Raw genomic sequence first — 25842 nt, forward strand, 5'->3', positions numbered from 1 at the left:
ATTATACTATATAATGATGCTTTTGATGAGATGATTGAAATATTCAAAATTTTCTTAAGTGCCCTTTTACTTTGATCTTTTTCAGGGATGTTGTCAAACCATTTCAATCACTTCAGTGAGGAGATAGTTTAACAAAGAATATTTCAATATATATTTCAATATTTTAAATTTTTTAACAAACTTGTCAATGACAAAGAGAGCTCCAGACACTCCAACAGGAATTCTTGAGTTAAGATTATTTTGCCACAAAAGTTTTCTTCACATTTTAATCATTCATTTTCTCATTTCTTTACAGCTTGGTCTCATCGACTTTGCAATCAATACAAACATGATCTCATGGGTCTTCATTTTTTATTTTTTTTCAAATGTTTCAGTCAGAATAATAATTAAGACTTTGCTTTGTGACTGTTTTATGTGCATGTCTGATGGGTAGTTGCCCTCTGCAACGATGAGTATCATATGTCCCTGAGGTGCATGTCTTACTCGCACAATGCAACTTGTGGTCCCGCTAGGCAGACAAATCTCTGAGACGGTAAACACTGGTTGTGTGAGAGTAAGGCCATTTTTATCATTATTATTCTGATTAAAGACTAAATCAAATCCTAATTGTTTGTAATGACTGAATGTCAGGCTGATACTACATGTTATTATTGGGAGTTGATGACAGACATGCTGTTTTGTGAACACAGAGGAGGGTACTGTTCATGGTGAAAAAGGTCATTTATGAACCGGCTAAGCTGGCATGTAGACTGTAAGCACCTGAAGGTGGTGATTGAATGATGGATAGAAGAATTTAAATTAAACAAACCAGTGCATTTTGATGAGCCAAACAATTATTCAGCTTGTTCACGGATAGTAAGATTATGACATGCTATATGACAACATTTAGTTTAAAGAAGTCCCTGCAGAGTGATAGAGAAAACATATGAATCCGCCGCACTGACAGTTTAATGTCTGGATATATGGAGGTGGTTTGCAAATAGGACCCCATGTGAAATTAGCCATGGATAACTTCTGCTGTTGGCACTTACTATATGTGATGGTGTGTGGCCCCAGACTTGAGTGTACATAAAAGTCCAGTGACCGCTGGTGAAGCTTTAGCTTTAACGCATTTTAGCAGTAATCATGTTTATCTCAGTGGGTCAGCAGAATTAATCTGTTTTTAATCATTTCATATTCATACATTCCTCCGCAGCTCTACTGTGGCTTATGCACATATTAAAATGGTGTTTATGGAGAGTCTAAAATACCTCGCACTACTTCAATCCCATAATGTGCTCACAGCTGCTATCTGCAGTTCTAAATCGAGGCGTTTCTGGAAGCAACATTGCTTCTCTCTGGAAGCAATGTTGCTTCTCTCTGGATGCAACATCCGTTATTTCACGAGTATTTGATCTCTTGTTTGTTGTATATCCATTCTTTAACAATATGAAGAAACATTCAGCATAAACATTAAGTTTTAATGTTTAAAATATATCCTGCCTTTCATAAGAGCATTATATTATATTTTTTAAGTTCTAATAGTTGGCAAAAATTTCAGTGAAATAGGCTAAACTGATCAGAGTCTTGCAGATAGGAATACAAAATTTCTTAAGAGGCCAATTTTACACCAAACTTGCACAATAATCAAGTAATCTTAATTCTAACCCCCTCCTTTGCAAGCTTGTATCACTTTATTTTTCATCATATGGATTCATTTTCCACTAGAGAAATTAAATGAAATATTCTCGGTTTAGTTTACGTGGAATGACCAAGATATCATCACAGCAAGTCATGCTAGGATCATTTCTTCAGCCTCTTTCCATTGCAAGGCCTTTGTGATTACTTTAAAACAAATAGCTCTAAAAGAAGAAAGACAGCACATGAATGGAAAAGAATTGACATAATACAATATCCATTCAAAATTAGAAATGTTTGTCAAAATGAAAAGAAAGATAATAAAAAGTTTATTGAAGGTTATTGAAAACTTATATTTGAACTGCAAACAGACCTTCTGAACAACCTGCAGCCCAGTGAGAGTTTTATCCTGTTACATTAAATCAAATTTTATTTATTGAAAATAAAATCCCTCCTCCAGGCAACACCTCCTACACCCACTTCACTGTCATGGCTAGACTATATATTAACCCACACACAGCAGCGATCAAATTACTCTGACACGCAGGACATAAACGAGCCTGTGTTTCAAACCTGATATAGTGACTTAATTATCAGGTGTGTGTGAAGTGCTCACACGGCTTATTATGCTCATAAATCCAGGATGAATATAAGCAACAGTATTGATGTGTGCATTAGAAGCAAAAGCCAAATTGATTTTATGGATCTTACTGTTGTAGCATAACGTAGCCTGATGATCAAAGGTTTGGCTTGTATGTGTCGACTGGCTTTATTTGCACGCCTCACGCTACTCTGTGCCTTCAGAGCCTGTGCAATGTTTTCGGAGTCCTTTTTCTTTCAAGAACTTCATTCGCAATATGACATTTTCAAAAATGTCAGAAGCTGAACTTCTGCTACTCCCTCATCTGAAGTGTATTGTTACATATGTGTGGGTATGTTTCTGATGTATACACACGATTCTCTGTGTGTGTGTGTGTGTGTGTGTGTGTGTGTGTGTGTGTGTGTGTGAAGTCATTTATCTGCTGTCTGTGACAAAGCGACATACAGGCACCTGGCAATCTTTCGCTGTTGACATTTCTCACATGGGGCCTGTGAGCATCACATTTCTTGTTGTTGTTCTCCTATATATCTTGAATTATGACCCCCATTGCTCAGTATCGCTAAGCATCACATATCGATGTCATTGCAACAAAGAGTGAGCCCCAAAACATCTCAACTACTTAAAGCTGTATTAAATATCGCTCAAAAGTAAAATACAGCTAGTAGACATCATTAAAGTGAAAGTGGGCGGAGACTTTCACATTCAGTGGTTACAGTGATGCAAAAAAGATGTTTTCCTATTGAATTAGCCAACAAATTTATGTTTCTTCCTTGGAGCATAACATCTAAAAACCTGTTTTTCAACACCACCCACTGCATCATTAATGACATTCTCCTCAGGGTGGATCACATTGGGGGATGTTTGCAATACTATCTCACTGCTGAGGTACAGTCTCTGATAAGAGGAAGCATCTGTAACCTGATACTAAATGCTAGACTTAGTGCATTGTATGGATGATAAAGTCAACAATTTGTTTCTGTAAAGGCATCAAAATAGAAATGTATATAGCTACCACTGATTATTCACACAGGTATTCAAAAAAGTGCAATAGCCCTTAAAATTGTAATTGTTGTCAAAATAAACTAAATGTATGGCAATGACTCTTTTAGTTGGATCATAAAAGATTGGAACAGGTTGGTGGTGCTCCTACTTTCACATTTATAAGCAAAGAGTTGCAGTCGAGTAATTTCTTGTGGTGTTTCTACATTGTTTTCCTCTTAAAATGGTCAACCTGAGGGACTCAAATGTTGAGAGTGCTATCTGCTTTGTGTCAGAGTCCGTGACTCAAAGAAAAAACGATCTTATAAAGAACTTGACTCTGTGCTGGTGACTGTGCAAAGCATGTTGCACAAGTCATCCTGATTGTTCATCTATTTTTTTAATTAAGGCAGACATTTGTGATTTTGCATTAAAAGTCAACTGAACAGTCAAACATTAGACCTTAACTCAAAGTCGGAACTTAGGTCTTGCTCACGTGAAAATGGGCAAGTCAATAATATGGGAACCAACAGCAGTAAAGTCAGAATTAAACAACATTAAAGCTGAAGCAGATCCAGATGCAAACCACATGTTTATCACCATTGTTCCTGTTCAAACATCTTTCTATAAAAGGGCCTGCTAGGAGCTTAAAAGTTAATTGGTGGTGGCAGCTCAAACTCGTGCTGCCAGTGAAGAAGAGTGCTGTCAGTTTAAAATAGGAGGCTCCAGAACTGTTTGGTTCCCCTTACCCTCAGAGTTATTTGCAGGCTAGTGAAGCTGTTGCTGCCTTGTTGCCATGGCAGAAACTTGGGTTCGTAGCAGATATTGGAGGGAGAGAGAGTGAGCATTTGAAGATTTTTCCTTACTGAATCCTGGGGGACAACAAACTGTCTCATTGAGCAGCAAAACATTTCTTTGCAACTTAGGGGAGTAGGAATGCTGACACTGACTCAGAAAATAGCTTGAGGGTGCCAGAAGCAGTTGCAGATATTTATTAGACACATGCTCTATTCAGAGGGAAAGTCTGAAGAGGAGATTCTCAGAACACTTGCTTAAGTTGTTACTATCGAGGTGGCAGCAGTGAAACTGGATAGGGCTTATCAAGCTTATCTCTGGCCTGTGAACCAGAGAAAGCTAATTGGATCCTTTGGAAGGAAATCTTCAAAAGTAAACCTTTACAGTGAGAGTGCTGATGAGCTTTTAGAAAACAAAAGTATTTTCAAGTTTCAATTTGACATGCAGTTCTTACACTGTAATTAAGTTAAGAGCATGATATTGTTCCCCTTACCACACTGCACTGCAAGTAACTTTAAAATTCAAGATTTTGAAATGCAACGCCTAAAAGTGCTGTGATGTATTGTTCAATCCTTTGCAACAGATTAGATTTTAAATTCAATCTGCTGAGGTCATGTTTTATGTGAACATATGAAAATGCCATGGTTCTTAAATGTGATAATATTCTAATTATGTCTTATTTGAATGCTCGCAGCACAACAGTATAGACTAAATGTTGCAGCCAACTGCACCAAGCCAAAAAGCACAAACTTGATGTGCATCGTGTTATTTCAGTGGCATAAATTGGGACAGCAGACGCCACTTTTTCTGCTGATTATGTTGTCAGTTGAAACCATAAATGTAACAGACATATAGTGGGAATCTATTTGTATTCTTTTTTTTTTTTTTGTAAGCTGTTTAAACAAGTCACCCCACGAAAACAAGATTGCACTGATGAAATCTGTCTGGACAATCCTGTCGGCAGATGGGGGAAACAGAAGGTTTTCGAGGTCACAAACACGTGTTCAAACATATTACAACTTTATTCCCCCGAATCCCTCTGACAAGGTGCTAGACAAAATTTCTGTCTGCCTGTCAAAGGAATTTAAAAGTATCAATTTGATGGTTGGAAAGCAAAAGTAATATCTTTTAACTCTCCAACTGATAGGCCTAGTTAAAAGGGTAGAAGCTTGTTTATCCTTACTTCATGTGACTTTATGGATAAGAAAAAGGTCACTGTCCAGGTTTCCTGAGGTATTTTACAGGAGGTGCTACGGGAGTTTAGGCTGTCAGAGCCGCAGCGGCAAGCTGTTAATCATCGCAGACTGAGGAGATTGTTCACATGCTTATAATGATCAGGTTGGGTGAAGTGAGCTTTGGTCTCCCCGATAAGGAAGCATCCTGTGTGTGGGATTTCCTCAGACTGCTCATTAAAGCAGAATTTCTGGGGAGTGTATGGCTCAGGGACACCAAGGTGGAATCTCCATTTGCACTAAATATTGACCTTTTCCTGTTATCACATCTTGTGAGCAACAGACACATTTATGTGTGATGGCTTATACTTAGTACAAGGCAGTGGTTGTTGAAAAAAACTCATCTTTATTTTATAGCCCCACTCAGAGGTGATTCTTAAATCGCGAGGTTTACGTTTTTGCGTGCTATCAAATAGATTGAAAGATATTTTATGGGAATATATTGATACATTAAGTTGCCCAAAATCAAACGATCACATTGTTACAGCTCTAATATGTGTTTGTTATATACACAGCAACCTGGTTAGCCTAGCTTAGCATAAAGACTGACAGTTGTGCTTCTAGAGGGATTTATGTCCTGCACTATTTCTTGGCTGAGTGATGTGACTTCTGGAAGGCAGCAGAAAGTTACTGCAACTGACAAGCTAAAGAAGCTATATTAAAAAAAAAACTGACTTTCATGGCTGCCTCACAATAAAAAATTGCTATTACCACTTGTAAACTCCTAGCCGATTCCCTTTGTTATGCAAAGTTAATGATTCACCTTAAGGCTAGAGTAAAATGTGATGCAGGGTACATCCTGGACAGGTAACCAGTCCATCACAGGGCCACAGAGACATCCACTTACATGCATTACACACACAAATTACAATATTGTATTAATATGAATGTCTGTGTTTTCATCTTCAGTCTAATCAGTGGTTACAGGTACATTTGGTCCTCTGAAACAAAACAATAAGCATTTCTCATTTTTTCTTTTGTATGTTGGTGATGAAACCACTTTCATCTGCGCTCACATAATGGCTACAACTATTTGTAGGGATGAAGATGGTCATTTTTTTTTCATGAAACCATGATTGATCAACCATTAAATAGGAAGGGGCAGCTGCAGTGCAAAAGGATAGACTGCTTGATACATTTTTTCATATTGCACAGTTTTTTTTCACTTAATGATGCATCCTCCATTAGCTTCCAACAAAGTTTTCATATGAAGAGAAGATAATATATCAGGTCCCTGTGATAGCAAACAAAGAAATGGAATGCTCATGCTCATGCTGATTAAGTGTAACATCTTAAATCTCAATCAGGCACTCTAACATCCTGAGCTGTTGAGTGGAAATGTTTAACTGCTGTTTTAAAAGATATGTGACAAAAAGCAGGAGACTATCCAGCCTGTCCAAACAATCAGCTGCATACCTTTTGTGGGTTGTAGCTGTTTGAAATATCCGCTATATTCTCATTTACGCTCTAGTGAAAGTATTCCAGGCCTCCTTATTCCTCCTGTGGTTTTCATGCATCATTATTCATGTGTGTAAGATCCTGAAATCAGGCCAAGTTACAGAGAGAAACAGGAACAGGTCAGGAAGCTCAGATGCTTTCATAACAGCCTTATTGAGGGAATCGGCATTTGACATGTCGCATTCCGGTCTCCACTATCAGCCTCCCACTCTGACCCCCATGTACGACCCCTGCCTCCCACATGTATCAGGTTGGCCCGGGTCTCACTCGGGGCACATTTGGGCCTCTACTGATGAGTCTCTGACTGGACTGTTACAGTGTTTGTGTGACGAAGGGCTCTTGATTTGAATGTCCAAACTAGAGGTATGTAAACAGATTTCTTTTCTAGATGAATATTTAGGACACCCCCACCCCCCCCTCCAACAGGTACAGTACTGTTGGTCTATCATCTCTTGAAGCCAGGTTTAAAGAGGTGCTCCCGCTCATTTGATGGATTATCAGCGATGTGGGGTTCACCAACAAGCCTTAAAGATAAGGAAGTCATTAAAGACCTTCCGTCCAGAGGGAGAAGCCCCAGTGTCTCAGGGTTTCTTTGCCTCCAGTAGCAACAGCCCTGCCGACCCTGCATGGCAGTATTTATAGAGCACTGTGGATGAGTCACTTGGCCGAGTGCCCACTCTTCGTTCACCAGATTTACAGGTCCCCACTTTAGGGAGGGCTGCTTGATTTATGTTGCCTCCACCTCCCTTCACCGCCAGCTCCCACCCGTCTCCCTTCCTTCAGAAAAGAGCAGACACACCATCTTGCCTTCGGCTTGTCGTTTCACTCGCTGTTCTCTGTCCTACTCTTCTTTCATTTCTCTCAGAAACATGCTTCCTTTGCTTTTTCAGCTCCTTTGACAGAAGTATAGAGGGAAGGCTTCCGGAGAGGCAGACAGAATAGCCTCGGCGTGACCTCACATTGCTGCTGCTGATCGGCGTGTCACAGTGACCTGCCTTTGACTTAAAAAAAAATGAAGTTGTAGGCAAAAGTTGTATGAGGTGGAGGAGAGATATGAGGCGCAGTGGAGTGTGTTTTAGCAGAAACAGGAGGGGATAAGTCCTACAGTATCTGTGGCACAGAACGAGAACAGATGAAGCAGTGGCACCTGGGGGCCGGCGGTCAGCAGCGAGAGCGTGGCTTTTGCTCCCTCAACCCCCAGCTCAGAGGGGGGTACATCTTCGTCTGCTTCCCATGGATCTTAACTCAAACCCAGGTGTGTCTTTTTGCATAGCTGAAAAACACTAGCACATTTGCATCTGGTTTGGACTGCTGCATTATGACGGCTGAGATATTATTAGAGTTAGATGTGTTTTTGGTGTCAGTTGCAGCTAAAGGATGGGGTGAAAGAGTTTCTCAGGCTGCTTTGCATGTCTTTAGACACAAAGCTACTTGTAGATGAGTTGCAATGCTCTTTTGCTATGAACAAGTGTCTTTTATGCAGCATGTCATCAGATGGGAGTTTTACAAAGTATAATTATACAATTACTGTGACTGTTATTTCAGATGAAATACCAACATCTGGAAATATGCTCTCTGATTCTACATTTTTTTTTAACAAAATCATCCGTTCTTTGCAAGAAATCAATCAACAATACTATTTCATAGAGACTTCACTGAGTAACACTGACAGGAAGTGATGCCAATCTTCTTTGCTGAATTTGTTCGGTTTGTTGTAAAAAGAAATCCTTGGAATTGTCAGCCAAGCAGGTGCCGCTTAACTAACATCATTAACTTGTGAAGTTGCTGTGATAAACATATCTTATGCCAACCTTAAAAAAGAGAAGAGAAAAGACAAAGTTAGGTAAGCTCAACAGTTTTGTCGCCTGCAGAACTGCTCAGTCTAAATAATAACCTGGCAACTCTGGAAAGACATCAAATGAAAATAACTGAAAGTTTCTAAATTACATATGTGATTTAAATGTCACCAAAGTTGGTTGCTCAAGATATATAGCTGAAGAAAATCTTTTTTACGAGAGGAAGAAAAATCATGCTTTCTACAAAAGCATTCTCTCTTGGCTGGGTCAAATTTCACTTTGCTTGGCTGCTTGAGGCAGATAACAGAACAGACTGCTGAATTCATAGCTCCCAGTCTGCCTGTAAATCCATTCTGGTAGAAACGTTCTCATGCGAAAAATCTGAAGCAACAGATGGGAGAGGAAGGAGAGGGAAGAAATTCCGTTTTAGACAGAATGTTGGAGCAGAAATGAGATTTCAAGAGTTGTTGATTGAGGTGAGGAGAGTTGGGACTTAAGTAAGAGAGAAAGTCAAGGCTGAAAAACAGCCCGTGAAATGTTTAAAATAGATTGACTATTCTTCAGAGTCTTTTTTTTTTTTAAGATGATAGAAAGCTTAAAAGCAAGAGCCCAAAGATATCTGCTGAAATCTTCCTCTGTCGAAGCCAGAATTTAGCTGATGCAACCCAAATTGGTTCCCTTGTGAATTTTCCTGACTAGTTTTCATCGGGTGAAGTACAATTATGTTTATGGTTACTTGGCTGCTGGGGGCAGCAAGTGATGACTGAGGAGCAAAGAACACTGAATGATAAGCCCACAATTTTGTTACTGCGAGCGAGATCAGAATGAAATAAGTATGTCAGTGTGTATGACATTTATTTCTTCATGAGAAAGAGGATGAAAAAAAAAACTAAAACAAATTGAGGATATAATTACAGAATAGTAAATTCTGGATAATCTTTTTTTTTTTCCTCATCGTGGGTTTTTTACATCTGACGTTAGGGAAGCCTTACTGAAAGTTGAAGGCAGTGTTGAAACCTTTAAAAATGAGTTTCTTGTGAATGAACTAGTCCAACTCAGAAAGAAATTCAGTCAGCTGAATTCCTGCTTTAGAAATGACAATTTTCAGGAATTTGTTAGATCAAAATGAAAAAAATCTGCAGAGTTGTCTTTCATCAAAACAGACTTTTAGTTCAGTTCTGATACCAAGGCTGCCGTTTCAGATTATTTGGAGATTTCAAACACAACGCTGCAGCAGTACCGGCACGCTGGTTTCAACCTAAAAAAACTGACAGAACAACATCAGCAATGCTCAGCAACGCAGACTCAAACAGACACAGAGCCAGCCTCATCGTCAGCACTTCTGCATCTTTCCTATTACATCACCAGCAATCGTTGTATCTGACCACGCTTGTGTGCCCCCTTACTCTGCAGTGCAGCCCTTTCAGGTGATTTGGACAGCTTTGTCAGAGGAAGCGATGACGATGAAGAGAGGCAACACAGACAGCACTGCTGCAATGGGCAAAATGCAAACAAGCCTCTCTTGCTGAAACTGATAACCACTGGTTGTCCCAATAGCAAATGAACTATGGTTTTGTTTGCATAGCATAGAGTTCGTTCAGTACTCTATATCCTATTAGTATCCTATTAAATGGTGACGCTTCTGCTTTTGAAACTTAATTTCCTTTTTCTTATGTTCCGCCTCACCAATTTCCAAACAGAAAAATATAGTAGTGTAAGGCCCATAAAGAGGGGTGATGACTGATGAATGTCAGTCTGATTTATTTCTACTTTTTTATCACAATAATGTTTTCCTATGACGGCGCACTCAATCTCCTAAAGCAATCAAGCAAATGAAAATGCTGATTAATGCTTCCATGACATGCACCCCGAGTGAATTCACTTTGCAGCTGAGTTACTTTTGCTGACTGGATTTGATAGGAAATCAGTTTATTTAGTCAGCTATCGGGATTTTTTGGGTTTATGGGTAGAAATATAAGCATATTCAGAGCTTTCATCCCTACCTGAAACTATCTTTGTTTTGTCAGTGGGAAATTCGAGTCAGTGGGCTGCTCTACATCCATTAGACACAACAGACGAGAAGTCAGGTTACTATAACCCTGCCTGTGAGGTTCAAAGGGCTTCTAAAAGGCCAGGCTGACTCAGCCTACCAATTTTGACTGCAGGGAGTGCAGGTGTGCATCTACCCTGAAGCCCTCATGAGTGCTGAAAGCTGATATTAGAAGGTATTATTAGGCAATGCAACTGGCACTTTGTCAAGTCCGCTCTTTGTTTCATTCTCTGGCGTCAATGAAAGAGGGTTCACACCCCCTACTTCAAGTGCAAAGAGATTTTGTCTATCTCTGTTTTATTCATTATCGCACATATCTATAATTCATTATCACATATATCTAAGCAATAGCGAAGCACATTTAAAAACATCTTGCAAAAAAAAACAACTCTCACCCTTGCTTTTTTTCCCCTCCCCTAAAAATATCTCTCTCAGTTGCATCCGTTCATGCGCTGCGTGTTTATCAGCCTTCAATTTGATAACATCCTCTTAACAATTTCAGATAACGGACAAGCATGAGAGATCATTTGTTTGGGTTTCGTAAAGTGCCTAACAAATTCCTGGCATGTGCTTGATACAGATTTACAGTCTTGTGGCCACGGCTGCATGATATATTGATGAGCTGTCAGTGTGAGATATGTTTATATCACTGTGAAAATGCTTCATGTTTTATACTCTGTAAAACTCAGTAAACCATGCAGCACTGAGACTCTGTCATAATCATTGCACTCCATTAGATCTGTTTGCCCAAAGTGCGTCTGATTATACACAAAGCCTAAGTTCTCCTACACTGTGGGGATGATGCCAGGCTAACAGTGTCTGCTTATCTTTAGAGAGCTCTCCTGTGGACCCGCTCAAGGTTTTCCTCTTGATATTTATGTACTGCAGCTTTCCAGAAGCTTCCTCTGGTAGCACTTGCATCACTAATGCAATGTTTCAGCCTCCCAGCATTTCATGCTTGTATTCAAGTGACAACAGCTGCCAGCCCTCACGAAACGTCAACACTCCTAACATTTTAATGGGATATTAATGCCCCGGTCAGTACTCACTGAAGATGTCAGTGCTCTAAAGGGTCCACGCGTAGGGATTCTGGTATTTTAACAAACCTCAGAGTGTTGTTTGGATTTACTCTTAAATCAATCTCATGTTTTACTCCTCATCACCACAGCATTGAATAGGCTCAATCGAAATTTTGTGGCTAATAACTAATGTCAGGGAGCTTCCATAAATGTCACTTGTGATTTATATTTACAAATGTTTTGGTCAGTTTTGAGTTTGTGATTTTAAGACAAAGTCATAGTTTAAGTGTAAAGTACATTAACTACAAATTCCAAACTTCGCATCCTGTTACGACTGTTATCCAAAGCAAATTATTATTATTTTAAGTTGTTTCATTCCAATTCCTTCCTTGAAGCCGTGCACGGGTTTCTATTGCATTGACGTATGAACACCAGTTTTAGGAAACTTAAAATAGTATATTCTGAGTGGTAAAATGATTCATTCTTTTTCTTGTACAGAGGCTAGAAGAAATATTTTCCTTTAAGATACATGTAAAAATATATTGTGGTAAATAATATCAATATGATGAAACTTGCAAAAAGGCTGGTGTGAGTCTTGTTGCAGTTGACTGTACAGCTTATTTTAACTGTACGTATGAGTCTGCAGTCTTTTTGATTATCATGCCAACACATGTTACAAGCTCTTGGCTTAAAGTCCAGTCCAAGTCGTGTTTCCTTTTTCCAAAGTGGAAACTGATTCCCCTTACATAATGGTATATTTACAGCAGCCCTGGCAGGACACACAGACATAGCTCTTTATTTAGTTGGCATGAAATCAGAATGGAGACACTTGGCTCTTTGACAGCCCGGTGACCTCCCTGAACGGACTGGCCCAATGCTTCCCAGCTTGTCCTCACAGCAACCCATTAGAACTTTGCTCATGAATACCACAAACCGGCTGCATTTGACCATTGACATGGAAAAGATGGGTGAATATGTGCTGACAGAATCTCTCAACCTTTATCAAGTAGATTTTCTGTATATACGAATAAAGATTTATAACTATCACTTCCATACTTTGACTTCCTGGACTGTTGCGTGTAATCTTGTGGTCTCAAGCAGTCGAGGTATCAGGTAACCTGTCAGCACCAAATGACACATTGAACCTAGAGTTGATGTGGCCATTACTGTCTATTTTTTGTGCCATGATTACCCACTCCCCAAGGGGAGTCTGTAAAGAGACAGTAGTGCTACAGTCCTTGTCCTCTTTGACCTCACCACTGCGACTCACTTATTTCTCATTCAGCATCAGATGGTAATGGATAGCCATCGTAACTCTATGGAGTCTGTGTTCTCCACCAGATAATATCTTTGGGGACTCAGGTAAAAGCTAATGTTGTGTTGTCTGTCCTCAGCTTATGTCTATTGACAGTCAGGGACCACCATGACACCAGGAAGACAATTAGCCATCGATACCTTACCAGGGGTCAGGTGAAATGGGACACCTATTACAGACACAAGGGAGGATGTAGCTGCAGAGGGAGGAGCAACACATCAGGAGGCCGTGCAGCATCATAAGCTTGTATTGAATGCATAGGTTTTATGAATAGGAGAACGCAATATTTGATATGATTTGAATTTTTTCATCATTTGACATTTTTCTACCAACACAACTGATTTTCCGATGTCACCTAATTGTAAAGAAGGTCACAAAACAATTTATTTCCTTACTGATAAGGCTGTAAATGAATCGTTTAATAGTTGAGTCTATCAAACAGGAAACTGGGGTTAAACTGGTACAAAAGGCTTGTTACTTAACCAATTATCCTGCAATAAAACAAAACCTATGGTGATGTGATCAAAAATGTATGATGATGTGATTTTGATCTTGACGCTGTCTGGCACCACCTTTATTTTAAGTAAAGTAGCTTCAAGAAAAGCAGCTATTTGTTCAATACTTGTGGCACTTGTACCCGGAGCATAATAAGCACAAAAAAGTACACCCTGCTATTTAGAGAGATATGATTATGCTTACAAAGAAACTGAGAGGACGAATTCTCTCTTTTTATCGAGAAGACGTTGTCAACATAAAAAATGATGGCACAGAAAAGCAGCCAATCTGAGTAGATTTTCAAAGCAGGAAGCAGCAAATATTTGATTCCTTTCATTTTTTTTTACATCATAAACAGCTTTCTAATTAATTATTTTTTGATATCTTTAAGAGAAAGACACTGCTTTGATAGGAATATGCTTTAATTTTGATAAGCACATATTCACCATCTTTATAAAAATTCAAATTTAATTTCAGGGAGAGAAAAAAACATCTACATTTAATTTTATCATTAATAGTGTATTTGCAATGTCCTGTTTTGGTTTTGTACGGATAATGTATTATGATGACAACCTTCCCCTTTAATAATACAAAGCAATAGATAACGAGTTTAAGGACCAATCAGTTATTTGAATCCACTGTGACCCAATAAACTGTCTTTTCATTCGGTTCAGCACATTTTCAACTCTTTAACTAGATTTTTTTTTTAAGTTTTAATGAACTTTTTAACAGTTTGAATGTATTTGCCGCATACACTTACAAGTACAAGAGAAAGTTTTTAAAGGAATGTAAGGTAACATAACTTACAGGGCTATACATAAACTCTCAATGGTGTCTGTATTTTATTTTATTTTATTCCACAAGTTAAAGGTCATTATGAGGACATTTTTGTGCTCTTATCAGTCTGAGATGTTAAAAAAAACATTACAGCATGAATGGGAGATCCCATGTTTTCTTAGGGGGTCATGCCCTTAGTCAAACTGTGGCGTTCTTAAACCTAAGCCTTCAGAAAGATCTGCCCATTGTTCCCATACAGTGCTTAAGTGTGTGTGAATATTCACCAACCCCCTCTTCAAACCTCACATCCCTCCCCCCTCCCTTTCTCTTTCACACCCTCTCAGCTGTGCTCACTCACTCACTCTGAGCCAGGCCAAAAACTAGCAGCTCTTCCACTCAAAAACTCCTATCCTTAAGTTAACCCAGGCAGCCAGGACTTTGTAAACCCACTCAGGAAGCCTTTTTTCTGGATTGAGTGTGAGTGAGGCCGAGGCGAGGCGAGGCATGGAGGTGGTTCATCAGGCGATTCATAGTTTACCACAGTATGGATTATCTGGTATACCATCCTCACATCAAGGTAACATTATCAAGTACATTATTTGACCATTATGAGCCTGTTGAAAAGCCTACCATCACATTTATACAATATACTGGATGTGTTTCTCCAAATATTCATTACCGTCCTCCTTTGTTATAACACCAGCACTTTACAGAGGGATTAGATCATCTGGTGATGAAAATACTGACGAGTGGATGTAAAAAGGTGTCTGAATTTGTAAACAAGCTCAAGAGCATAGTGGCCGTTTTTGTTTCCTCTTTTGATACTCGTCATCAGTTAATATGAATGCACATTTTTGCCAGGTACTGCGGCTTGCTGCTCGAGGAGTGACTTCCTGTTATGTTGGAGGTATTTATGATGCTCGGACTTGTGAGAAGACTATCATTAGACACATTATTGAATCTCAACTTGCCCCTACTTGCAGCAAACCGAACACTCTTGCAAACAAAACAGAACAGACAACATTGTGTTCATTAAATCTCCCACCATACAAACACACAGGTACAGACTGGGAGAATATGACATATATTTTTGTCAAATCGAGCTAAACGAGGTAGTTACACAGTCTGCATTGTTTTCAGGGCCAGCAGCAGCTGTTTCCTCCACTTGGCAAGAAACACAATCAAAGTCTGGAAGAACTTAACATTTTTACAAGAAGTCCTCCGCTTTGTGAATACAAATATTTTAGGACATTTTTAACCCTTTGACGCCTACTTCCTTGTCAGTATAAAGTAGCAGTGGTTTTTAAACCAATTTTTTTGTGGCCAGACTCTTGGAATGAGATTTTCATTTGTTACCTTGTTGGAATTTAAACTGCTCTGGGATAGAGAAGCACAATGTCGCCAATATTTAAACTGTATTCTCCAAAATTACGACATCAGTTGAACACTTGTAAATGTGTTTCGTCTTCTTTGCTGCTAACAGGGCAAAGTGAGTGTGAAAAGTTTCACATTCTGCTCTCATGTGTCCATGAAGTATGAAGCCGCAATCAGCACACGGTTTGTTTTGTTAGCAAGAAGATTAAAACAAAGAAACAGCTGGCCTGACCCCCTGTCTGAGAAAAAAAAAAATCAGCCTGCCACTATCTTACAGGTTCAGCCTATTCTGCTTTTATTGTCATACTGCTTTTTACTATGTAGTCTTGTGTTATGTTGCACCATGGTCCTGGAGGACCACTAGTTTGTTTCACAGTGTAGCAAATATTGGCAGACCAGATGCAACACATGCATGCTTTTTTGAAAAAGATCAAATACTAGGTTGTTACATTAGAACATGATGCTGTACATTCGTTGCTGCAACAGAAAGGCTGGGGTAACTCAGCATCCCGTTCTGGTAACTACAGACGGGTTTTAGATGTGACAGCAATCAGCAGTGGTAGCTACTATTCATTATTGGTTCTATCCATCCATTTTCTATACCCACTTAATCCAACTTGGGGTCGCCGGGTGGGGCTGGAGCCTATCCCAGCTCCCATTGGGTGAGAGGCAGGGTACAGCCAAGACTGGTCTTATTGGGAAACTGGAAGTTTGACTTACCTGATTGATTGAAGTTCATTCATGAATTTGATAGAAAGATTCTTCATTCACCTGCTGAGTATTTATTTGAAAGAGGCTGACTTTTTCCAAAACAGTTTCTTTGGAGGATATGTAAGTGGGATCTGTAAAACAAACAATTTGGTGCATCAGGTAGAGGTTATGCATGACTGAAACAGAGTTTAAGGGCCTGTTGAAGACTTGAAGAGAATAAATAGCGCCAGTGAGCATCTGTCTTTCTTGTCTTTTCAGTATGTAGCACACTGGTGACTCCATAAGACCTCCTCAATGCCTTTTTCTGCTGTTTCTATAAGTTGAATTGGCATGGGTTTGTCAGGGAGGGATGACTCTGATTGGTTCATCATAGTGAATTACCTCTGTGGTATGGCTATGTTCATTTTCAATTAATTAAGCTTAATAATACAATCACAATACATTTTATTTATAGGCACCTTACAGACTACTCAAGGTCACGAAAAGACAAGAAAAGAAAAAAGAATCATTAAAGTGTAAAACATCACAATCAAAATAGTAAAAAAAAACATAATAGAACGGCAATAAAGTACAACAATGAGCTAATTCCAGTTCTTCAGTTGAGAAGTAAAATTTTATAAATGATATAGAATTTAATAAGAAGAAGGGGGTTCTGGAAATGATCCAGACAGCAGAGTTTGAACCAGGTAGACAGGTGGAGCTGGTTGCCATCCATGTAGCAATGGAACTGAATGTCATAATTAACAAAAATAGTGCCAGGAGGGAGGAGATCGATAATGAACAATCGATAAGGATGAGGATAGTAAGTAGTCCGGTGTCAGCAGCCAAGAGGAAGTCATTGGTGCTTTTGACAAGAGCTGTTAAAGTGCTGTGGTGTGGGCAAAAGCCAAACTGGAATTATTCATACAGATTGATGAGAGAGAGGTGATCATGAACTTGAGATGTAATACTTTGTATTTGTTTTTTTTTTGGATAACTTATATTTATTTAATTTATAAGTTTGTATTGAGAAGCAGGTGTCTGAGTCACACATTGTTTTTTTTTTTAAATTTTGCGCCAGGTATAGATTACACGTCACAGTCAGCATTTGGATGTTGTCTTTGCAGTAAAGTGAAAAAAATGTTCCCAGGCGCTGGCAATGTGATGAGACACAACAGCAGGGGTCCTGTTGTCGCTACAGCTTCTTAATGGGATATAAGAGCCCAGCGGTCATTAACATGTAGGCATTGTGGTCGCACCTGAAATGTAGCACTGCAGTGACAATGACATCAGTCACTTGACCTGCCATACATTTTACATAACTTGCACCACCTGTATACCACATTGCCATATATCAGTGAAAAAAAGCTGTTGCTTTACATTTGCACAGCAATTTCTTCACTCAAGTAACTCAATCAAGAAGACTGGGTTTCATGCATACATTGAGGTTTCTATCCACACAACTTTTCATTGGTTTAGCAGTCGGTGAAACTTTTTCATAGAAGTGGAATCCCAGAGCAGCACCTGCTTGTAGCTGCAGGTGGTCAGAGATTAATGTTGTTTATCTACCCAGAACTAAACTGTCTATTCAGTGATCCTGCAATCAAGTTCCTTGCTCTACATGATCTAAAATGGGGGCTCTCTGTGTGGGTTTTGCAGGTCTTCTAGAGGTTTGGGTTTGAGTGAAATGTATGAGGGCTCCAGGTATTTGTGAGCAATTTCAGCACAGAGGGATCCTTTGTTGTCTCCCACCTGTTTTGGGCCATTAGTTAAAGTCTACCCTGCTGCTGGCCACTTATTAAAGCCAGCAGTCACAACTGGAATGAACAGTTGTTGGCGCTTTGCACTCAGCCCATCTCAGATGGCAATTATGACATGGTAGAGATGATTTAATATGATGAAGTTGTCAGTGATGGATTATTCAATATGAAGCCACTCTAATGTAAATTGCTTTGAATAAAAAACAGTACATGGGCAATTAAATTTAGCAAAGTTTTTCCTGTGTTCTGTCCAGATTTGTGGCTGTTTGTATTGGTCCTATATCTGGTTATGCTGTTGTGATGATTTTCTAGCTGCATTTGTTTGTATTGAAGTAGCAGAAGGTAGCCAACCGTTTTAGTTTTACACTGCAGATAATGTCCTCTGAAGAATTGCAGTTCAAATGTGAGAGGTTTTATTTTCTCTTCTCTTTAACTTTTCTGTACAGAGCCTCGATGTGAATAGGGAATCCTAATCTGTGTGCCTTATTTAATGCGAGCTGTCCTCTGAAGTACACGTCTGCATGCACCTGTAAGGCTGACAGTTATTCATTACCAAAAAAAACTTTGGAGATGTGTAAGGAAGCATGGCAAATCGGGGGAATTGTGACAGTAGTCACGGTTGTCTCTTCTTGTACAGTCATGCTTTAGGTAAAGATCCATGACTGTCTCTTCCTCTGTGCCCCTGCTAGGATTAGTCTCATTCTAAAAGTGATGATGGAACATTTTAAGACACAGTGCCAGTCACACCATAGGCAGTCTGAGAATTGCGTGGTGGAGACTAATGCGTGTAGGCAGCTTAACCACAGCCTGTAAAGACTCCCTCAAAAACCAGCCAGTCGTTTATTGAGAGGGCAGATGTTAAGAGTTTGTCCACAAACAACAAAATGTTCACTTCTTACTTAAATTAATAACTGACAACACTCTTTATGAATGCAAAAGTTGAGGATTTAAGGTTAAGGTGTTTATGAATGGACCAAACTGGACGCTCTAAACACTTATCATTTGTGTCTCAGAATTGTACATGAGCTGTACAAGTGTATGTGTCATATCCTCCAGCTTTACAAACCATACGCCAAACTCATTTACTGTGGAAAGAAGCTGAACATCAACAGGAAATGGCATGAGGAACAGGAGTGTGTTGTAATGGCCATGGTATGCTGCAAAATCCTTTTGCATGCTTGTTTAACAGCTTCACAACTGTTCTTTTTTCTTTTCTTTATTTAAAGAAATGTTATCTCTCCATGCAAGTAATGGAAAGGCTGAATGAGTGTGGCCAAGCAATCTGACAGGCACATCACAGAAATGAAATGACAATCAGTGCAAACAATGCTGGAAGGGTGGAGTGAGAGACTTTCATATGACAAACTGGCCAGAACGATTAATTAGTGTAACTGTGGGAGTGGGAAATGCTTCACCAAATGAAGGGCCCCGGACAGCTCATAGAACACAGTATGAAGCAAGATTTTTTTTTTTTTTTTACATGGGTATCATTTGCTTGGAAAAAATTGCAATATGCACTTTTGTCTTGTACTGAAGATGGATATGAACCTTGTTGAATTTTTTGTCTTATTCACTCACTTGACACAGAAACATTTTTGTTTAATTAATTTTGCATAGAAAACTGTAAAGCATTATAAAGTGTTTTTGTACAACTTGTGGTTAGCTGTCTGAAGGAGAAGTGTGGCAAATCTCACAAAAAGACCAACACCAACAAAGCCCCCAGTTACTGACAAATGTTAATCATCAGTGGGGTTTTTTAAATCCTGATGTAGCTTATTCTTCTGTGCCAGTGTTTGCAAGGTGAAACCAGTGCAGAAGCTCCTTGAACCTTCATCTTTCTTGTTACCAGCAGCAGGCGAAGTAGCTGAATTTGCACAGGACTCAGGAATGCCAACCACAAAGGGATCCATCTCGCCATGCTTCACGCTATTTATTAGTGGCTAAGGCTACCCTTACTTAATGTACTGTGCTTTCATGCACAAATGGCAAATATTGTGCCGTGGCTCTCCATCACTGTTGGGTTGCCTGAATTAATCCATGAGGAATGTTAACGTAAAAATGACTTATTTTTTAAATGGAGTTAATAAACTCGAAAATAATACATTGAAATGTAACATCTATACTGTCTCCAAAATGCCAAATTCAACACTACACGGACCGACTGGCCACATCTATCTTTGATATACAGTCTGTATTTTTTTATTTTTTTTTCCTTTAGCCACATGGTTACACGTGAAATTGTTGCCTTTACCTTGGTGTTGCATTCTATTTCTAAGAAAGACTAGTGATAGTACTAAATGTGTAGTAACCAGCAGTTTGAAACGATCCTCATCAAATTTATAGTTCACTGTTGGGACCAAAAGCTTAAGAATCCAATTGTTTCTGGAATCTGTTTAGCCAACATGTACGATAGGGGAGGGGGGGGAGTCTTCTTAGAAGATAAAGATTGTTCATAAGTAACAAGATGATTGTCACAGGCAGTGTAGGCTCAACAAAGGGGGCATTTGCTTTGGACCCCGAAAAAAGCTTCGCACGGCCCTGGTCACTATCTAACACGGTGACTCAACACGGCATGGGCACGCTAAACGCGTCGATCTATGCTCCCTTTTTCTCTTTTGATCATATCCATACATCTATGGACCTCCGTGTCGGATATATCACGCAGATGACTTGGGTTTGAATGAACGGTTCAACGCGGAGTGGAAACAAAGTATTTTGAGGCCACGGAGCTTTCACACCGGCTGAGGAAACACTCCCATGTGCGGGCACAAGTGAGCGGCTCAGTAACAGATTCGTGCTTGATTTAGTTGCGTTAGTGTTGGTTATTGGCAATACAGAAACTATGCTGCGCGTCGCCGGTTGAAAAGAAGATGACATAAAATCGTGGATGTGATCCTTGCAATCGGAAGGTGAGCCGAAGCTGCAGACTGTTTTTTTTAGTTTTTTTTTTTTTTAGTCAGCGGGAATTACTTCATTTGTTTAATCAGGTGTCTTCTGGTATCTGCAAGGCGACAAGCTGGGGACGTGATGGAATTAACTGTGTCTAGTTAATGCGAGGTGTTCATTAATGGGACCTCTGGGCACAATCGAAGCGGTTATAGTGACTAATCACTGGAGTAGAAGCAAGAAAGCATTAGACTTATTAGAAAATTTCAAATTAAGGACCTCCCTTGGACACAAAACTCGATATGGATTGAAACGTCGGTGTTTTTAAACGTGGACGTTGGATTGTAGGCATAAAACAGGCACCTTCATTACGACTTTGGGCTCGGTAAAGGTGGATGAATGCATGGAGAGAGGTCCTGCTTTACTGCTATTTGGGAACAGCAAAAGCAGCATCCACTTCACAGCTATTTAACTTTTCACAATATGATTTCTTTTATTATTATTTTTTTTTTTATCCATCCTCTTTCTCATCATGGTCCACCTGTTAACAAGATGATAACACCTTTTCAACTGATCACTTTGTATCGATTAGTTTGAAAAGAAATGGAGTGACACCAAATACCCATGAAGTTAAACTAGATTATTTACTGTGCAATTTAAAGCTGCAGCTTGTCATGTTTAATAGTTCAACTCAAATGCTTCTGGTATTTCCTGTTGGGTCATCATTGTGTGAGAGTTTACATCGCGTGTGTCTGTGAGGAGGGGGGGGGGGGGGGGGGGGACCTGGACCTGTAAGCATTTTGGACTTGTTGAATGCTGAATGAGGAAAACTCATGGCATCTGCTAACTGCTAATGAGCTCTCACCAAGACTGACACGGAGCATCAATCTCACTGTCAACATTTGGCTCCAAATTTAGCATATAGTCCTGCTCTAAGATCTCTTGGTCTCTGACCACCTGAAACAAGCAACCGTCCAATTATACAGTCATTCTTATCTTGATCTGTGCATCTGAACACATTAGGGCTCAGAGATTTTATTCACATTTTCCAGATTTCAACATTTTAACCGACTCTTTAACTTTTAATGCTTTTATGAAAACTAGTTGGACTTTTACAGTTTTAGGGCATTAGAATTAAACCTGATTTCTCTGATGACCTGTCGTGTTGTATTCGTGTCTATAAATATTTTTTTTTTTTTTTTTTTTTGTGCAACACGCAGACCTCATCCTCAGATACAATCAATGGAGCAGGATCCCTGGTGGTCAAAGGCATGAATAATTAAACTGTTGGTGTGACCCTTGTCTTTCAATGGCTCCTCTCTTGCTGTAATAAACCAGGTGCATCCCTGCGAATTACCACGGGTTGTTTGTTTGTGCCATCTTGATAAAGCAGAAAATGGTTCTGTTGAAATGCTTTGGTTGTCATAGTGACTGCTGCATCCAGATTTGTTTTGTGAAAGGGGTCCAGACCTTCTAGTTAGTTTGTCTGATGCCACATGGCAACAGAGAGCTGGTGACCATTATCCAGCAGCTGATTCAGGATACAGAGCCGTCCTTTAATAAAACATAGTGCTGCAGCGAGATGTAAGCATGAGCATTTCTTTTGATGTATCACTGTGTGTGTGTGTGTGTGTGTGTGTGTGTGTGTGTGTGTGTGTCCTAAATATCTTTTTTTTTTTTTTTTTTTTTTTTTTAAAGCCATCAAGACATGTGGCAGTTATTCAATTCAATTCAAATTCAATTCAAAAATACTTTATTTATCCCAGAGGGAAATTAAATGTTGATGTAACTCAATTAAATCAAGGAGTTATTATAGATGCTGATGGCTGTGGGCAGGAAAGATTTCCCTGTCCGTTTAGCATCCAAATTGTATATCAGTACTATGTAAGTTATTGTAACATCCAAAGACATTTAAAACCAAAGTTGGGTGCCAGGTAGTCAGACATTGCTTAAAGCTGTTCTCATATTTAATCCACTGGAGTTTTGTTTTCATTTTTGTGGACTCATAAGTATTTTGGAAACCAATATGCTACTTATACTTATACTTAATGTGTCAAATTGATTTTTTTTTTTTTAAATTTTCATCAATTAACTATATTTGAGTGTGTGCTAACTTACAGAATTTAAAGCCAGGTTACATTTACTTAAAGATAATATCAGACACGAATTATTGTTCAAGTGGTATTTTTTGTGTCTTAAAACGTATAAAAGCTGTTCCAAAATGGATATTCGCTAAGGGTCAAATGTGGGAATATTTTATTTTTGGTGATTAGATGAATTTGGGTCACCAACCAGCTGGTTGGGGAAAAATAAATCAATTAAAATGGCCAAAATGTGTATTCTGTGTGTACCTGCTGAGCTTAATATGACAGTTGTTTTCAGTCAAAACTACTTTGCCCGAAACTAATCAAATCAGAGCTGCTGTGTTACTATTTGGTGCTTAATTCATAACTTTTGGGCTGTGTTAAATGTGGACGTAGTCTGAAAGTGATGTTTAACTTGTTGTTTTTTTTTTTTGTTTTTTTTCTTCACCTGAATCTTGGTTGAATTGCATAAAAAGTTCAGCAGATGTGTAGAAAAGCTGATGATTTACTATTGATAGGGAGACATTGGCTATGTTAAACCAGATGTAATAAAAAAAAAAAAAATGGAATTAAGAATGTCATTATTATTTTCCTTATCTTTCTTCCTTTCATTTGAGCAGGAGGAGACAGAGAGCGAATGACAGCCAACCATGAGACCTACCTTCTTATGGCCAGCACCCAGAATGACATGGAGGATTGGGTGAAGACGATCCGGAGGGTCATCTGGGCGCCTTTTGGTGGAGGTTAGTATAAACACAAGCATGGCTTTAATTAGCCTGTTAACTTTTGATTTAGAAGACCAGTTTAAGGTCAATGTTTCCAATAACAGTGCTAGAGGATGGATAAGTGTTTGTGTTTATTTTGCTTTCAAGTTTTTCGAAAGTAAGGCCCCACGCTGCCAAAATTGATAATGTATGTGCATAGACTGTGTTAAACGGAGGACTGAAAGTACAAAGCTGCCTTGTGCAATGAACAGTGACAAGAGCCTAGATCCATATCGTAGTGGTTGATCGTTAGAAGTAATATGAGTGTACAAAAATGGATTTTTTTTTTTTGTCACTATTGCAAATCAGGCATGAAGACTTTGCTTAGTAATATTTTTATGACATATGACAGGTTTTACCTGTACACATTTAGTGCCAAGTTTTGCCCAAAATAGCCACCTTTGCTTGTCTGATGGCTGTTGAAGCCACAGGCTTGCTCTGTTGTGTTTCCACATTTACCTAATTTCCACCTCAGTGAAAAGGTCCCAGTTCATAAAAAAAGGTTTGTCCAAAAACAAATTGGTTCGAAAGTTAAAACCTTGGTTCCCAGGTGGAACCAAAAAAAAAATCACTTTTCACGTGTCAACCAACACAGTCTCGATGGAGTTAAAAAGACAGAATGTGGTCCTGGAAAAAAAAAAAGAAACAAGCTGAGAAACCAACTGGAGCTAATTTGCTAGAAAAGCAGCCACATAGCAGCCACATGGCATCCTGCCACATGTTGCAGGTTGAAACCATGACATCTACAACAACTCGGCGTGAATCTCCACTTATGTATTATGTCATCACCCTGCATTTCTGTCTTTCCTTTCTGTTCTGCCTGTTCTAGCTCATAAAAAAAATTAAATAAATGTGTTTTTATATTAGTTACATTGTCAAATAAACCAGGTAATGGTAATGTAGTAGCCATAAAAAAAGCTGAACTACATGATGTTGTAATTGCTCTCGTGAAGTTGTTCCTGACTTTGGTGGAACTAGTGTACCGATCACTTGGGCTCCCGCTGTGCCACCGTGGCTTGTTATTATCGACTGTCCTGGCAGACAGTGGCCTACTTTGTGTATGAGCAGGGCACAAGTGCAGCATTTGGAACCAGACGGGCAGCTTAGGCAGCTTTCATTGACAAAGCGAATAGATGAGGCAGAGCCGGCCCCTCTGTTTTCAGTGTAGGGAGGTTGACATCTATTGCAGTTGACTGCTCTTCAAAAGGACGAGCCATTTGTCAAAGATGCCGCAGGAACGGTGGCTCCATGTTGAAGCGGAGCCGGGCTTTCCCCTGTCTAAGTCATATTTATATGTATAGAGAGCGCTCACATCAGCCTTTTACATTTGTGGTAGTGATGAACTGAGCCCTGACTGGCTCATCAAGGGTCATGAAATGTGATGAAAAATTCTGTTTAGGGAGTGACAGACAGGGAGGAAAGTCCTCTTGTGCTGGATACTTTCTATGACTTTGCACTGATTACTGACCAGCCCGATGAAACTGGGGAGTGCAAAGACAGACCTTTGTGACATGTGCAGCTGTGGCTTCTCCATCTGGATCCTTGGAGATTTATTTCATGGTAAATACCAGTTGTTTGTTTTGTAGCGGGGGGAAGTTTATCAGTTTGATTAATGGGATGTAGAAGATTAGAAAGACCTTCCTAAACCCAGTCTTCATTTTAGAGCTCTACAGCATCACATTTCTAAGCCAGCTAGATCAAATGTGAGATTTCCCTGACTGCTCAGCTGATTTTAGGTGCTTGTCAATGCAGTGTTGCCCACATATGAATTAATCCAACCAAAGACGCTTATTTTGGTGGCTTGAACAAACATTTTCACCCAAGGCAACCTCAGCTGTCTTAATTTACGGTTCATGTTTACTTTTTAGTAAAATAAGATATTCCACATCTGTTTTGGTTGTATGCTTGAACTTTCAACACCAGAAACAAGCTCAAGAAAAACTTTGCAAATCAGAACTGAGATGTGGAAAATATTTTTTTTTTTTTTTTTTTTTAATTTTTATAGATTTTGCACTTCTATGGAACATCATTGTTTCTGAAAGAATTTGACTCTGCCTTGTCAAAACCGACAAAGTCGGGTAAAATCATCACTGTTTCTCTTCAGCTCTGCTGTGTGGCACTTGCCACGAAGCTTAAAGCTTTTGCTGACAG

General features: G+C 39.3%; 1 protein-coding gene across 4 annotated transcripts in view; it reads left to right on the forward strand.

Moving 5' to 3' along the window:
• Nucleotides 1-25842, forward strand: part of arhgap24 (Rho GTPase activating protein 24) — a 73389-nt gene that overhangs the window by 36715 nt on the left and 10832 nt on the right. Inside the window, exons 1-2 of one of the 4 annotated variants that reach the window (XM_075456351.1) lie at nt 7512-7936; nt 23548-23670. In XM_075456351.1, coding sequence (XP_075312466.1) covers nt 7915-7936; nt 23548-23670 — 145 coding nt within the window. In that variant the 5' untranslated portion in view covers nt 7512-7914. Of the gene's footprint in view, nt 1-7511; nt 7937-14512; nt 14711-20523; nt 20867-23547; nt 23671-25842 lie in introns of those variants that run through there. The other 3 variants (XM_075456350.1, XM_075456352.1, XM_075456349.1) reach the window with 3 other exon arrangements.

Source organism: Odontesthes bonariensis, chromosome 22, assembly GCF_027942865.1.
Source record: "Odontesthes bonariensis isolate fOdoBon6 chromosome 22, fOdoBon6.hap1, whole genome shotgun sequence".
Taxonomy (NCBI): Eukaryota; Metazoa; Chordata; class Actinopteri; order Atheriniformes; family Atherinopsidae; genus Odontesthes; species Odontesthes bonariensis.